The sequence below is a fragment of the Plecotus auritus genome (genome assembly GCF_963455305.1).
Source record: "Plecotus auritus genome assembly, chromosome: 10".
Taxonomy (NCBI): Eukaryota; Metazoa; Chordata; class Mammalia; order Chiroptera; family Vespertilionidae; genus Plecotus; species Plecotus auritus.
The window spans coordinates 47,560,550-47,577,718 of record NC_137785.1 but is presented as its reverse complement, the minus strand read 5'-3'; the positions used below and the strand labels follow the sequence as shown (position 1 = coordinate 47,577,718).

At 39.4% G+C, this 17,169-nt stretch overlaps 1 protein-coding gene across 2 annotated transcripts in view; it reads left to right on the top strand.

Moving 5' to 3' along the window:
• The window catches only part of NFATC3 (nuclear factor of activated T cells 3), a 116,266-nt gene that overhangs the window by 56,821 nt on the left and 42,276 nt on the right, over window positions 1-17,169 (top strand). For both annotated transcript variants that reach the window (XM_080645668.1, XM_080645669.1), the window contains exons 4-6: window positions 3,635-3,834; window positions 8,823-8,995; window positions 14,468-14,608. In XM_080645668.1, coding sequence (XP_080501794.1) covers window positions 3,635-3,834; window positions 8,823-8,995; window positions 14,468-14,608 — 514 coding nt within the window. The remainder of the gene's footprint in view (window positions 1-3,634; window positions 3,835-8,822; window positions 8,996-14,467; window positions 14,609-17,169) is intronic.

Here is a 17,169-nt window from a genome sequence, read left to right as displayed (position 1 = left end):
AGGGAGAACACTTATAAGGCTATTGCAATGGTCCAGGCTTTAATTGCTTCTCTATAAATGTTACAGGACTGAAAACCATCCCGGGTAAATTATATTATCTGATAATAGGCAAAAGTCTTCATGTCCTTTCCTGGGTAGCAGAGGATACATCAATAAATTATGATGTTGCTTAGTTACAAACACCACTATAAAGCTAAGGATGGGCCAGCAGTGAAGGAGTAAAGCATTCATCTGAAGGACCACATAATAGGAAAAAAACCTCGTTATTCACACTTGAAACTCTGATTGATTCCATTCTTAGAATCATGAATGCACATCAAGAGCCAATTGTTTATCACTAACTACATGCCAGACACTGTACTAGACACTCTATATTTTTATCACATATTGGGATATTTTCTAAACCATAATACAAAAACAAGATAATTTTCTTTTTCTTTGGAGAAGAGAAATTTTTTTAAAGGTTATTAGGGAGGTCATAAAATCTCAGGCTTGGAAGCTACATAGCCTGGAACACTGTCCACCCACCTACGCAGTATTGCTGCAGTGAAAACATCACTGACACTGTGATTTGACCACAACTTGTACTGACAGTGCTTAGGGCTGGGCACCAGATACTCCACCTAAGTACTGCCTTGAAAAGCTGGATACCTCCTCCACTATGCTTACTGAAAAATAGACTTTATGCAAGCCATATTTTATGTTGTTCCCTTTCTGGTTTAATGGATTAAACAGCTACCGAGAAAAATCTTTCTCCTAGAAGCACTTGGGGCCAAAAATAGGAGTGGTGAGAGATCTCTCTGAAGCTTCTAAGACCTCCACCAAGTGCAAGGAAGCTGCCATCTCAAAGCAGAGGAATCAGACTAAAGCTGCAATAAAGCCCAGCAAAAGCTTAAGATGGTGATCTGATAAAATAAATAGCATGCCTCCCTGTCCAGTGGGCTTAGTAGTTAGAGCATTGCCCCATGCACTGAAGGGTCACAGGTTCAATTCCTGGTCAAAGGCATGTACCTGGGTTGCAGGTTCAATCCTGGCCCAAGTCAGGACACATACAGGAGGCAACCAATTGCTGTGTGTCTCTCCCATCGATGTTTCTCCTCTCTCCCTCCCTTCCACTCTCTGAAAATCAATGGAAAAAATATCCTCAGGTGAGGATTAACTACAACAAAAATTTGAAAATGGAACTGCCTTATGACCCATCAATTCCACTTCTGGGAATATATCCAAAGTCCATAAAACTAATTCCTAAGAATATATGCACCCCTTTGTTCATTGCAGCGTTATTTACAAGTAGGGGCCCAGTGCACAAATTCGTGCACCAAGGAACTGTGGGCCGTGAGGCTGCAGTGGGCACAGGGGCGGGTCTCGGCCCATCCTCTGTGCCCCTGCCCAGCCCCTCCCACTGCAGCCCCGGTCCCCTCTCTGCCGGCAGCCTTGCTCCTGCCGCCGCCGCTCCCACATGCTGATGGTGCTGGCCCCACTCACACCTATTGACAGTGTGGAGCAATTGGGGCCGGGTGCCAGCAGCGGGTGCGAGTGGGGCCGGCACTGGTAGTCGGTGCAAGTGGGGCCATCACCAGCAGCGGGTGCAAATGGCAGTTGCCGGCCCCGATCACCCCTCAGGGCTTCTCCACCTCCCCCTGCTCCTGAGGGGCAGTTGGGGCTGGCAGCCACTGCTCGCACCCACTGATGGAACTGAGAGATTGGGGCTGGCGCCAGGCACTGGCAGCGGGTTTAAGCAGCAGCTCTGGCGCTGGCAGCGGATGTGAGCAGGGCCGGCGCCGGCAGCAGGTGCGAGTGATGGGCGGGACTGTGGCCCGCAGGAGCAAAGAATTTTCAGTAACCATTAGAGGCTTGCCCCGATGACAACGACTGGCGCCCCCGCCTTGGTCTGGCGCCACCCCCCCACCTGCTCCACCATCCCGCCGCAGCCAATGCCCGCCATGTTTCGCGCGCGCCCCCTGGTAGTCAGCACACATCATAGCGACTGGTTGTTTGGTTGTTCTGCCATTCAGTCTATTTGCATATTAGAGTTTTATATTTATATATTTATATATATATATATATAGACTAGAGGCCTGCTGCATGAAATTTGTGCACTCGGGTGGGGGGGTCCCTCAGCCCGGCCTGTGCCCTCTCGCAGTCCAGGAGCCCTTAGGGGATGTCCAACTGATGGCTTAGGCCCGCTCCCCATCAGTCGCACATCCTTAGTGCTGCCGCAGAGGCGGGAGAGACTCCTGCCATGGCAGCAGTGCTCACCAGCCATGAGCCTGGCTTCTGGCTGAGCAGCACTCCCCCTGTGGGAGCACACTGAGCACCAGGGGGCAGCTCCTACATTGAGCATCTGCCCCCTAGTGGCCAGTGCACATCATAGCAACCAGTCGTTCTGCCTCTTGGTCAATTGGCATATTAGCCTTTTATTATATAGGAAGATAGCCAAGATCTGAAAGTAGCCCAATTGTCCATTAGCAGATGAGTGGATAAAAAAGCTGTGGTACATTTACATAATGGAATACTACTCGGCTATAAACAAAGAAGGAAATCTTACCTTTTGCCACAGCATGGATGGACCTGGAGAGCATTATGCTAAGTGAAATAAGCCCGTCAGAGAAAGACAAACACCATATGATTTTACTCATCTGAGGAATCTAATGAACAAAATAAACTAACAAACAAAATTTAAAAAAACACACCATAATCCCTCTTTATATATTCCAGAATTTTATAATTCTTAAACTACTTCCAAAATTTCAAAGGTTGTTCACTTACTACTTTTTTATTTAATTTATTTTTTATTTTGAGAAGTACATTTATTAAAGCTGGGGACAGTGAAACAAGGAAGGGCTTATGATAGAAGAAGCAACAGGAGAGAGCCTAGGTGGGGCTGCTTTGACTCAGTACAGATATTATAGGAAAGAAATGAGCTAGGTGGGGGTGCTTTGGCTCACTGGAAAGTCAAAGAAAAGAGGAGGGCCTTGCAGACAGGTTTAGGGGGTCAACTTGGGACCTCCTCATTGCTCCCCTGGTTGCAAGTCTCATGGGGACCTTTAGAGTTTAAGAGAGGCTGGCCTGAGAGGGAAGAAAGGTTTGTACCTGCTCCTGGGAGGGAGACCACAACCACTTACTACTTTTTAAAATGTTGTCTTTTAGCCCTAGCTGGTTTGGCTCAGTGGATAGAGCATCAATCAGCCTGCGGACTGAAGGGTCCCGGGTTCGATTCCAGCCAAGGGCACGTGCCTGGGTTGCAGGCTCAATTCCCAGTAGAGGATGTGCAGGAGGCAGCCAGTCAATGATTCTCTCTCATCATTGATGTTTCTATCTCTCTCTCCCTCTCCCTTCCTCTCTGAAATCAATAAAGAAATAAATTAAAAAAGAAAAAAGAAAAAAAGAAATGATAATCCAACTAGAGAATACTAATAAAAGTTAGTAAAGATAACTGCAATCTATCTTTAAAAAAAAAATAAATAAAATGTTGTCTTTTAAAAAAAATATTTCATATATCAATAATATATGATACAAAAATTATATACATGTATCTGATATAGATAGAAAGATTTACTGGTATAAGCTTATTGAAAAATGCATGGATAATAATTGGGGTGTTTTTTTTTTTCTGTTTTTTCTTTCTGATTAGCTGCTGGGCTATAGTGAAAAGCCGATAAATCTACAGATGTTTATTGGAACAGCAGATGATCGATATTTACGCCCTCATGCATTTTACCAGGTGCATCGAATCACTGGGAAGACAGTTGCTACTGCAAGCCAAGAAATAATAATTGCCAGCACAAAGGTTCTGGAAATTCCACTTCTTCCTGAAAACAATATGTCAGCCAGGTATTTTGAAACACTCCCCAATAAATAGCTTTTTTTTCCCCTCAAACAACTTTTGAAAAAAAAACAACATACCTTTTTTATAGTACAAAAATGAAATATTTGTTCTAAATTAACTGAATAACATTATGTAAATAATCATAGTACATTTGCTAAAGTTAGTAGCATATTTCCAGAAAGAAACTTCAATTCAGTAGAAATTTATGAACCCATGGTGGTACCTGCCAAGCAGTATACTAGGTGATAGAAATAAAAATATTTTGACTTTTTTCAAGTAGGTCATAGACTAATTATGAATGTTATGTTTCTTTTAAGAAAAATTTTGACTACCTTTAGGTGGCCAGCTTCCGAATGAGTATTCAATGGAGTTTTGTTCAAGTATATTAATTAGGATTATATATAGCTGCCTGTTATAAAAACCCAAAATAAAGTGGCTAAAACAGAGGTTTAGTTTTGTTTCCCCTAATAGAAACATACACATAGGCATTTTAGGGCTAGCACAGTGGCTTCATAAGTCATTGGGTTCTCAGGCTCCTGTTTTTTCTTCCTTGCATTTTCAGAATGTGTTTTTTCTCTTTTTTTAATATGTTTTTATTGATTTTAGAGAGAGAGGAAAGGAGATGGAGAGAGAGAGAGACAGAAACATCAGTGATGAGAGAATCATTGATTGGCTGCCTCCTGCACACCCCCTACTGGGGGTTGAGCCATTAACCCAGGCATGTGCCCTAACCAGGAATCCAACAGTGACCTCCTGGTTCATAGGTTGACGGTCAACCACTGAGCCACACCGGCCTGGCTGTTTCTTTTCTTTTTTATCTTATATGTATTTATGTTGTAAAATGCCGTATCCTTTCTGAAAAATAGAGTATAAATAAATATATTAAAGAAAATACAAATTCTCACAAAATTTGGAAAGCCTCACACAACTAATTGTGTGGGGAAAATCAGAAAACTAGAGTCTGAACATGTCTGCCTCTTCCTCTTTCTACTAGCACATGTAACAGAGCTGGTAGTCATGATTTCATGTCCCTTTTCCCACAGACCTGGCATATACTGCCTGCCTGGATCACACCATAAAGGACAAAGTTGCAGAAATACAATTGTTAATAGTAACAAGCAACTAGCCCCCTCACCCTATTTTGCCAGAGGCATACCTGAAACTTCTCTGGCCATTTTATCCACTTTGGACTGTTAAATTGGGAAACATGAATTCTATGGAAACCAAGGCTTCTAGCAACTTTGTATATGTCCACGAAAGGGTTGAGTAAAGAGCATCAAGGAAGTTACCAAACCTAAGAAACCTTTCCCATGTACTTAGATAACAAGGTAGCTAATGCTAAATGAGCTTGTTTTACCCAAGAACTAATTACTATGTGAAGCTACAGTAATTGAATATAATATAGTTTCACATAGTGGGAGGTAAAATTTTGTGAGTGATAGGTAAGACCATTCATTGTTCAAAATAATTTATGCATAAGTGAGTTATAAGTATATATTAAATGTCTCTACTGTTCTCTAAAGCAATAAGTGGGAAAAGATTAGTAGATAGTCCCCTTGTTTTGCCTACTATCCCTCAGGTTTTGTCATTTCAATTCTAATCTCTTGGATGTGTAAGACCCTTTATTTAAAACCAGTTCATTAACTGATAAATCATAGAGCCACCACCCTGTAAGATACTTTACATATAGCATGTCAGTACTCATTGCTTACCCTACTCATAACTCCTTCCTGTTTTTAAAACTAGATGAATATGGATGTGGCAGAGTTACATTCTGATCTAAAATATAGTTTCAGTTGTAAACAGACTTTAATAGTTAGTTATTTTCATTCTGATATATGTAGTTTTTTGTTGGTTGGTTTTTTTCTCTTGTCTGGCATTTCTTGGCCAGAGTTTTAAGATTGTCCTTTCTGATTCTCTTATTCCACATTTTCTATTAGAAGCTTAGCTTTCTACTAAAATACCTCCCTTCAAAACTTAATAAAATGTATACTCTCTGGTGTTTCCCCCTAAACTCATTTTGGCATGTTAACATTAATAATCACTACTTGATACAATTTAATTCATACTGCTTTGAACTAAAGCGCAGTTGTTTGATATTAATTAAATATTTATTTTCAAAAGTATTTTCTTTTTTAGAAATTTTTTTTCTTTCTGAAGATGAAAATATTCATCCTTTTTGGGATTATTTCTTGTGTTTTACTGGTTCTTATCTTGATAACCTAGTTCTGTAATATGCATTGTCCTTCAAAGCAACCTCTGTGGACTTTTGGCAGTGTGCATTAGAATTGGAACTTTTGGTGATACAATAAGAGGATTAATAACAGTAAATGCCATAAGAGAGAGTAAACTTGAACTAGAATGTTGACCATTAGTTATCCATTTGCTAAATTCTTCCAATATGTGAGTAACAAAGATATGTTGTAGGTACTGTTGTTTCCTACCATAATTATGTGTTAAGCACACCATACTTAGTAATAAATTTTGAAGGTAATGAATGTTAAATTTTAAATTCCGAAACTAATTTTGTGTGTGCATTCTTTAGAAATACACTGAATGGCCAGATTATTATGATCTCTGAACGCATAATAATCTGGCCACTCAGTATATATATATATTAGAGGCCTGGTGCATGAATTCATGCATGGGTGGGGTCCGGCCAGTCTGGCCAGGGGGAGGGGACATGGGCGGTTGGCCATCCTGCCTGCTGGTCGAACTCCTGGTCCAGGGGACAATTTGCATATTAGCCTTTTATTATATAGGATATACAATGATTGGCCAGATTATTATGCGTTCAGAGATCATCATAATCTGGCCACTCAATGTATGTAATATAGTTAGAAATGCAAGAATCTTAGCCTAATGGATTGTTTTATTAATAAACATCTATATATATAAAAGGCTAATATGCTAAGTGTCTGACCGTCCAACTGGTTGCTGTGATGCGCACTGACCACCAGGGGACAGATGCTCAATGTAGGAGCTGCTGTGACACACACTGGCCATTTACAGAGAAACGGCACCATGGACCTGGTGCCCACAAAACAATACTCAGCTTCCCCCAAGTGGGACACAGGCCCCGCCACCACCCCGGAGTGACAGCCCACCAAATTGCAGCTGACGCTGCCGAGACCCCATGGTGCAAAATGCGGTCCACAGCCCAGCCCAGCCCAGAAATGGTCGCTGTGGGCGCCAGGTAATGACGTCATGTAGCAACACCCGGCTTCCTCTCCCTAGCTGGAAAATGGAGATTTAGAAAACTTAGAAACTTGACCCACTGAAAAGAAGTAAGAAATGGTGGACCTTGAAAATGACTTTACGTTTTCTCACTCTGCAGAATATAGTCAAACACTGCTGCAGTTAAATATTTTACCCTTTGTTCTCCCTGCATGATCTACAATAATAATCTGCTTCATGTTGATATTTACTGCTGTGTTGCTGACAATTACCTGAAAGAGAAGTTGGGGTGCTTCACCGTGCTGGGAAAAGTTTAGCTACATCACAAAGCAGGTCTAATTAAGCAAGTTTGTTCTCTGTCTATAAAAGGTTAAGTTGACTCGCACATGCGCGATATATATAAAGCTCTTGCTGGCACCAATTGCATGCATGTGTTTCGATCTGTCATTGTTGATCATGAATTTGGTTGACATTTCTATTATAGAGAAAGGGCAAATAGCGATATTAAAATATTTCTTCTAATTAATTTCCTTTCAATGTGCACGAATCCGTGCACCGGGCCTCTAGTATCACAGTAAAAAATCTATGCTGTTAATGAGATTTGTTTTTTTTTGTTTTGTTTTGTTTTTAATATATTTTATTGATATTTTACAGAGAGGAAGGGAGAGGGATAGAGAGCTAGAAACATCAATGAGAGAGAAACATCGATCAGCTGCCTCCTGCACACCTCCCACTGGGGATGTGCCCGCAACCAAGGTACATGCCCTTGACCGGAATTGAACCCGGGACCCTTCAGTCCGCAGGCTGACGCTCTATCCACTGAGCCATTGTTGTTGGACAAGTGATTCTTTTCTGGTCTAATTACATATATAGGATTAAAAAGTCTTTTTGTGTTTCACTTATCTAGTTCTGTAAAACAAACCACCCCCCAAATTTAATGGCTTTAAGTAGTAACTTTATTTATTTATTTATTTATGTGATCCTCACATGATATTTTTTCCATTGCTTTTCAAAGAGAGTTGAAGCGGGTCGGGAGAAGGAGATATATCTACTGGTTGCCTCCCCTATGCGCCCTGACTGGGGGCAGGAATTGAACCTGCATAGGCCAACACTCTAACCACTGAGCAATACCAGCCAGGGCATAATAACTATTTTTTTTTTATGATTCTTTGAGTTGTCTACACTCAGCCAGTTCATTCATAGGTTGTTGGCTAGGATCACTCATGCACCTGAATCCAGCTGGTAACTCAGCTGGGTTTGGAACATCCAAGATGACTGGAGTAGTTAAAGATTATCTCGGCCATTCTGTCCTGCTATTTGAACTTCATCATGGTGGCTTAGGGCTCCAAGAGGAAGTTATGAGGCTTCTTAAGTGCTAGGCTTTTAACTTACATGGCATCACTTGGCCACATTCTATAAAGCCAGCTCTCAAGGACAGGAGACATGGGAACTCTAGGAGGAGGGCATGCAAGTACAGGAATGGGAAGGAATTATTGACAGCCATATTTGCAGACAGTCTGTTACACTTACTATTACATTTTGTCATACAAAACATTTCTTTAAAATTTCCATTTATCTTTCCTTTATCCTCTTCTACATCTTCTCAACCACTTTCCCTCTGGTAATCACCATACTATTGTCTGTGTCTATGAGGGTTTTTTGTTTTGTTTTTTGCTTAATCCCTTTACCTTTTTCAGACATTTTTTATTTTAGGTAGTGATAGTTATTCCCTGCCAAATTAATAATGGCTATTTAGTTATTTAGAACCACTAATTATTAGTCAGCAAGTAAAATTTTTCTATTTTTTTCTCCCTAGTATTGACTGTGCAGGTATTTTGAAACTCCGCAATTCAGATATAGAACTTCGAAAAGGAGAAACTGATATTGGCAGAAAGAATACTAGAGTACGACTTGTGTTTCGTGTACACATCCCACAGCCCAATGGAAAAGTCCTTTCTCTGCAGACAGCTTCTATACCTGTTGAGTGCTGTAAGTGAGCTTTGTGATGATGTTTTAAAATTTTGTTTACAATAGGTCATTTTCTATTTTGCTTGTAATGTGATGTTTGGATCAAAAGTGTAAACTGAGGCACAGATTCTGGATAGCTGATGTGATCATCTTATGAAAATGCTACATGGCTAGGGGAGGAGTAATGATCTTGAAGTTAGAAAATGATTTCTTATTATAATTTGATCCTAGGTAGCTGTGTGACTATAGATAAATTCTCTTGACTACAATTTCCTTTTTTAAAAATTTGTTTATTTGTTGATTTTTAGAGAAAGAGGAAGGGGGTAGGAGAGAGAGATCGATTTGTTCTTCTACTTATTTATGCATTCATTGGTTGATTCTCTTCTATGCCCTGACTGGGGATGAAACCCACAACCTTTGAGTATCTGGACAACGCTCTAATCAACCTACCCAGCCAGGGCTTGACCACAGTTTTCTTATCTATAAATGAGGAAATTGGGCTTGATGACACCTGAGGACCAAATCATGAATCTATGATTCTGATACTAAGTATTACTTGGCCATCTTTGTTTAATTAAAATGTCAGCCTTTATGTTGGAAGATGCCTGTCTCTGTGAGCTGACCCCTCAGCTAAATAAGAACTCACAGGATTTTGTTTCTTGTGGGTATTATGTTTTTACCATAAATTTAATTACAGTATCAAATTGAGAAAGTAAATGCTTTCCCCCCTGATTTATAAAGACAAGAAATGAAAAAAAGGCCCTAGAACATGATATCTACTCAAGCCCCAAAGAACTGTGGGCCTCTGGCAGGTTAGCTAGTAGGACTGACATACTGAGACTGCTGTTTAGATCTTTCTGGCCTAGTCTTAGAAGTGTTTTAATTTCATGTCTTACTTTTGTGTAGGAGGAAACTGAGGCACAAGTATCTCAAGTAGTCATCCAAGGTTATTTGTTTATAGGTGACAGAGCTGTGCCTAGAGCACAAGTTTTCTTAGTACTCTTTCAGTTATACCATTTTATTTCTCTTAACCACATCTTAATTTGGGATTACATCTACTTAATTATCTTTTTGTACCTCCATTTGCTGTTTGCTGAATTGGAGTAATACTTTATCATTTCCTTATTGACTGTGGGAATCACTGAATAAATCCATGGTAATAGAAATCACTGTAAAAGTAATTCTTATATTAATTTTTAATAGATAATACGAGTACATGGTATAACATTCAGGAAGAATAAAAGAGTATAGAGTGAAAAGCAAATTTCTAAGTCAACTAGTTCTTCATAAAAGCAACTATCATTGCCATTGTTTTTATTATCCTGCCATAGTATTCTGTGCCTGTATAAGCACATATATTTAGTAAAGCAATTTAAATAAGTTCATAGAGTAGTTTGAGTTTTTGAGATGGAAGTTCCTCTGAAATCATTTTCCACTTTTTATTTTAGTTTATTAAATTAATATATGATTATTGTTGAGATATAGAAAATGTAGAATAATACAAAGAGTAGTGTTAAAAATCTTTTGTACTATCACTTGCCTAAGATAGTCACTATTGACTATTTCTTGGGTTTTCTTTTGTGTTTATACATTTATACAATATTTTTATTTATTTATTTATTTATTTAAATATATTTTTATTGATTTCAGAGAAGAAGGGAGAGGGAGAGAGTCAGAAATATCAATGATGAGAAAGAATCACTGATCGGCTACCTCTTGCACACCCCACACTGGGGATAGAGCCAGCAACCCAGGCATGTGCCCCTGACCAGAATCAAACCCAGGACCCTCATTCTACAGGCCAGGACTATATACGATATTTTTATTTTTATTTATTTATTTATTTATTTATTTATTTATTTATTTATGTAGGTATTATATGTGTACATATCTTACCATTGCCCCCCCCCCACCCCACTCCCTATATACAATATTTTTAATTGGGCTTACCTGATACAGTTTTATAGCTTGTTTTGATATTTTCACTTATAATGGGCATTTTCTCATATTGCTAAATATTGTTCAAAAATACAATTTTTAACACGTGTAGAATTTTTTATTATGACGATAAAAATTTCTGTTACTTTTGATACCATTGTAATTTAACCTATTTCTGAATAACTGGAAAGGAGCAAAAGGAAGGCCAAATATGTCATTTATGCAGTTTTGCCAGGAAGTTGCATGTTAACACTCCCCAGGGTGCCACCAGTCTGTTCCCTGCAGATCAGTGGGAGAGGAACTGGACAGGGGAAGAATAGAGGCCTGCCCAATAAAATCTGGGTGAAATAAGAAAGGTACTTGCCTATCAGTCACACCTGGGAACAGGTCATTGGCCACTACAAGCAAGGGAAGATTTAAGGTATTTAACTCCCTAAACAAAGGAGTTTGGGCTCTTGCTCTTGCGTTTTTGGGACTCCTGGGAACGTTGGTGCTGGGGGCATGCACTCTTGGCTCCCCTCAATTTGCCCTCAAAGCTCACAGCCATGTGCACCCCGCACAGTGGATTGCAACTAGCTTAGCGCTGTGCCCGACCCAATTCCAACATGGAAAGGAAACTTTGGGCACAAGCTTTGCTTTTAGCTCTCCAAATCCCCAGCTGCACATCATCTAGGACTGGATTGAGGGAAATGGGGCTTTGTGAGTTTTTTTGTATTTTTTTTTAACTCCCTTCTAATAACTAGATTCCAAACACAATGACAAATTTTATTTATTTATTTATTTATTTAATCCTTGCCTGAGGATATTTTTCCATTGATTTTTTTTTTTTTTTTTTTTTAGGGTGAGTGGAAAACAGAGGGAAAGGCAGAGAGAAACATAGATCGATGTGAGTGAAACACATCAATCGGTTGCCTCCTGCACATGCCCCGACAAGGGCCCGGGTGGGAAGGAGCCTGCAACCAAGGGATGTGCCCTTGACCGGAATGGAATCCAGGACTCTTTGGTCCGCAGGCCGACGCTCTATCCACTGAGCCAAACCGGCTAGGGCGGGAAATGGGGCTTTGGAAACCCAAGGATATAATTTCACACAAATAAAAATCACTCATCCTTCTGTGCAAGTCTCAGAAAATTCTTTTTGTTGAGATATCATAAGGACCTCACCCCAGACACTCAGTGGGGAAACAGATACCTCACTTTCATCGTTAACACTTTGGATGTACCTATGATGGCCAATTTCTACCGTAAATGTCTAAAATTTTAATTAGTCCAGTCCCTCGGCCAGTCAGTGCTTGTTTTCATGCCTCTTGTCTGTGAGCCGTTTGGAACTTAAGTAGGGACATAAGTATTTTCTGAGATCTAGGTTGATGCTTGGTCCTTCCCAAGTGGTAGTTAATCCTAAATCCCAGACCCATCCCCTATGAAAGAATGTATTTTAACATTCGTTTGAATGGAGCAGGGATCCCAATTTTCGTAACCTTTCGTGGCTTGGTATTAGGAGACAAGAGCCAGAGTGAACTGGGAATGCCTGCTTCCTAAAGGATTTCAAGCTTAAATTTCTTTAAAATGTTACTGTAGTCGCCCTAGCTGGTTTGGCTCAGTGGATTGAGCGTCCGCCTGCGGACTGAAGGGTCCCAGGTTGGATTCCGGTCAAGGGCACATGCCTGGGTTGCAGGCTCGATCCCCAGTAGGGAATATGCAGGAGGCAGCTGATCAATGATTCTCTCTCATCCTCTCCCTTCTCTAAAATCAATAAAATATAATATTAAAAAAATGTTACTCTAGTCAAACAAAACACAGCTGAGCCTCCAGTTTTCCACACAAGTAGTAGGACTAAAAGTATACCTGTTTTCCAAGTGTGAAGAAGAGAGTGTAATCCTCTTTTTTTTGTTGTTTGTTTTAATCCAGAAAGAAACCAAAGTTATGTAGGCATTTGGCAAGAAGAAATCTTTAGAGAACTTAAGCAATCAAAAGATGTATAATCTATAGCTTGAAGCTCAAGGAGGGAGGGAGGGAAAGAGGGAGGGAGGGAACCAAAAATAGGACCTTCAGAAAATATAGCTACTTGGAATTAATCAGTATCAGAGAAAGGTGGCACCAAGGTCATGGTTTATAAATAAAGTTAGTAATTTAAATAATGATTCTATCACATGATCTCACTCATATAGGGAATCTGATTAACAAAATAAACTGATGAACAGAGTGGATCCAGAGGCATGGAAGCATGGAACAGAGTATGGAGTCTTGGAGGGAAGGCAGAGGAGGGTGGATGGGTGGGAGGTAATCAACCAAAGAACTTGTATTCATATATGCATAACCCATGGACACAGACATTAGGGTGGTGAGGGCCTGGGGTGGGGGGTGGGGGGAAAAAAGGGTCATATGTTATACTTTCAACAATAAAGATAGATAATTAATTAATTAATATTCTAAGGCATTATGAAAAACTTGTTCATGTACCCTGAGAATGGAAAGTGTTACTGCATTATAGAAACATTTACATCCATTTTAATAATTCACTATTAAAATGTGTACTTCATGTATGCTTCAGTTATTTAGTTATTAAGAAGATTGTCTAAAATGGAATTCTGATATCTCAATGATGATCTAGATATTTTCTTGATGAAAGGGCTACTTGGTGTTTGTCTTTTAGGAGCATGTCTTCTTTTTTTAAAAATATATTTGTATTGATTTCAGAAAGGAAGGGAGAGGGAGAAAAAGAGATAGAAGCATAAATGTTGAAAGCGAATCATTGATTGGCTGCCTCCTGCACAACCCTACTGGGATTGAGCCCGCAACCCGGGCATGTGTTTTTGACCGGAATCGAACCCGGGACCTTTCAGCCTACAGGCCTATGCTCTATCCACTGAGCTAAACCGGCAAGGGTGAAACATGTCTTCTTTTAATTGTGCAACATAATTACACATCTTTGGATTTAATTTGTCTTTTATAATTATATTAGATTTATCTATTTTAATAGTTATAGGGAAGAAATATATTAAAAACTTAAGCTAGCCCTGGCCGGTTTGGCTCAGTGGATAGAGCGTCGGCCTGCAGACTGAAGGATCCCGGGTTCGATCCCGGTCGAGGGCGCATGCCCGGGTTGCGGGCTCGATCCCCAGCGGGAGGTGTGTGCAGGAGGCAGCCAGTCCATCATTCTCTCTCATTATTGATGTTTTCCTCTTTCTCTCCCTCTCCCTTTCTCTCTCTGGAATCAATAAAAATATATTTTTTAAAAAAACAACTTAAGCTAAAAAGAGAAAAGTTGGATGAGATGAATATATTGAAGTCATATGAAGTTGCAGGCATTAATTTCTCTTTATGAGTTGGTTTCTTTATAGTTGTAGTTTTAGAAAATAATTTAGAAATCACATAAATCTAATCAATCTATTTTGTTTTCTAAATAATGTAGTTTTTTTGGTGGATATTGCTACCATTGTCTTGAATTATAAGAGCCCAGGGTTTGCTTCTCTTTATTTTCATTTTTAGCTTGAATTTGACATTTATATATGAAAAATTGTAAACTAATATTTTGCTTCTTCTCAACTCTTAAAACAGCCCAGCGGTCTGCTCAAGAACTTCCTCATATTGAGAAGTACAGTATCAACAGTTGTTCTGTAAATGGAGGTCATGAAATGATTGTGACTGGATCTAATTTTCTTCCAGAATCAAAAATCATTTTTCTTGAAAAAGGACAAGGTAAATAATATAGGATTTGAGTTGATTGACCTCAGACTGAGAGGCAAAAGGGTGAAATGAATTATTTATATGTTTCACTGACATTAAACACAAAATAGTTTTTTTAAAGCTACAGGTATCATTTTATGCAGATTTTATTGTAAATCAAATGTTTATTAAATTTTCATATAAATGTTAAGTTTTTCATTAAGGATGTTTCAAAAGTAGAAGAATGCCCTAGTAGTTTTACTCCTAGTTTTATATATATACTCAAGAAAATTGAAAACATATGTCACACAGAAATTTGGACATAAATGCTTATAGCAGCATTATTCGTAATAGCCAAAAAATGGAAACAACTCAAGTGCTCATCAACTGATAAATGGATATACGTGTGGTATATTCATACAGTGATGGGATATTATTCAGCCATTAAAAAGAATAAAGTACTGATTCATGCTACATTATTGATGAACCTTGAAAATACTGTGCTAAGTGAAAGAAGCCAGCACAGAATATCCAGAATAAGTAATTTATAGAGACTGGAAAGTAGATTAGTGGTTGTAAGAGGTTGGAGGGAGGTGTCAGTGGGGAGTGACTACCAATGGGCATGGGGTTTCTAAAATTAGAGGTGATGGTTGTAGAGCTTTGTGAATATAAAAACCTTTGGATTGTATATTTTAAAAGGGTGAATTTTATGTATACTTACATGATTATATCTTTATTTTTATTTATTTTGAGAGAGAGAGAGAGAGAGAAACATTGATTTGTTGTTCCAGTTATTTATGCATTCATTGGTTGTTTCTTGTATATGCCCTGACTGGAAATCGAACCAGCAACCTTTCGGTGCACAGGACAATGCTCAACTAACTGAGTCAACTCTGGCTGGGCAAGAGCTTTTGATTTAAATTGAATCATGTATGTTACATGGTGGCAGTTGTGAACATCTAACTCCCATTCTGAAAGCACCTTATGTGATCTCTTTATTTTTTAGGCTTCTAATGTGGCATTCAGGGCACAATCTGTTGCCTATCTTTCTAGCTTCATTTCTTACTGCTCCTTGCCTCATACTTTATACTCCACCAGCACAGCTGTTTATGGTTCCCTATATCTTGTGGTTTCTTGTCACCTAGCTTTTGCTCAGGCTCTCTCTTTGGCCTAGACTACCCTCCTCCTCATCCTCCCCCCGCCCCACACACACACACATCATCTGAATTCCACCTTATATTTAAGCCTTAATTCAAGAGCTCTTCAGGAAGCCTTGCTTGTCCCATATTTCCATCCCAAATCTAGGATAAGGACCCTGACCTCGGTACTCTTGGTACTTCCAGAATGCATTTTTATTAGTGTAACCACCACATTTTCTCATAATGAATTATTTGTATTTGCCTTTTATCCACAGACTGAAGATAGGGTATCCTATCTCTATTGACTCAATAACCCAAAGTAGGCACAGGGGACCCAGCAAATGATAGCTGAACTGAGCTATAATTTTAAGTAGGCATAGGATTTGTCTATAGTGTCTCTTGTGCAACAAAGATAACCATTACCTAGTTTCTGGACTGGAAAATGATAGTCACAATCTGGAAGGCATTTGATTAACTCTCTCCTAATATCTTCATAGACCAGATGAAGTTATGCTGGATATGAAGATATTTGTATAGGTTAGTCACTGAGTAAATGCCCATGACATAAGAATGCTTTAGAATAGCTGTTCATCAGATTGGAGTGAGAGCATTAGTAGTAAGTGGGGCTCTCCCTAGATGAACAAGTCACTTCGGATGAAAAGACAGAAAATATGCTGGCCACATCTTCAGGTGATATAAATGTGGAAAGTATAGAAACCTATTTTAGAAGACCATCAGTACCTAAAAAGATCTTGACAAGCCAAGCGATCTAAGGAAATGAAGTCTGGTAGGGAGAAATTAATGTAGCAAAGGTTGGGGAGGAACCCCAGATATGTAAGTGCAGTGTGGGAGCGTAAGCTTGGCAATAGGAAATGTGGCAGATTGAGGGACACTTGCTGACCACCCAGTAAGTGTAAGAGAAAACATGATGCAGCTGCCTCAGAAAACTTATTAACAGAGACACAGCATCTCTATGTAAGGTTGGCAAGAGCCTCATTACTGTCTACAATGCTGGGTCATTTCTCTCTTTGGCTATTCAGTCCTGGACCTGTGCATTTAGAGGGAGATGGTCACATTGGAGGAATGTTCAGTGAAGAGTGATTAGGAAGCTGAACTGCTGAATAAGGGCTAGATGCAGAATTAGGGATGCTAACCAGGAGAAGAGGAGACACAGGCAAACATAGCTGCTTTTAAACATCTGAAATCTTGTCTCATGGAGAAGCACTCAAGATTGGTTGGGTTGGGTTGGATATTGTAGAGATAGATTGAATCTATCACAAAGAACTTTCCAGCAGCCAAGATTTATTATCCAAAGATGAAAAGGGTTACTTGGTGAGAGTGAATTTTCCATTAGTTAAGGCATACACGCAGAAGTTGGCCACCTCTTGGTGAAGATTCTCTCACAGGATTTTCAGATATCACTTAGTAGAATAAACTCTCTGCAGCCTGCTAACT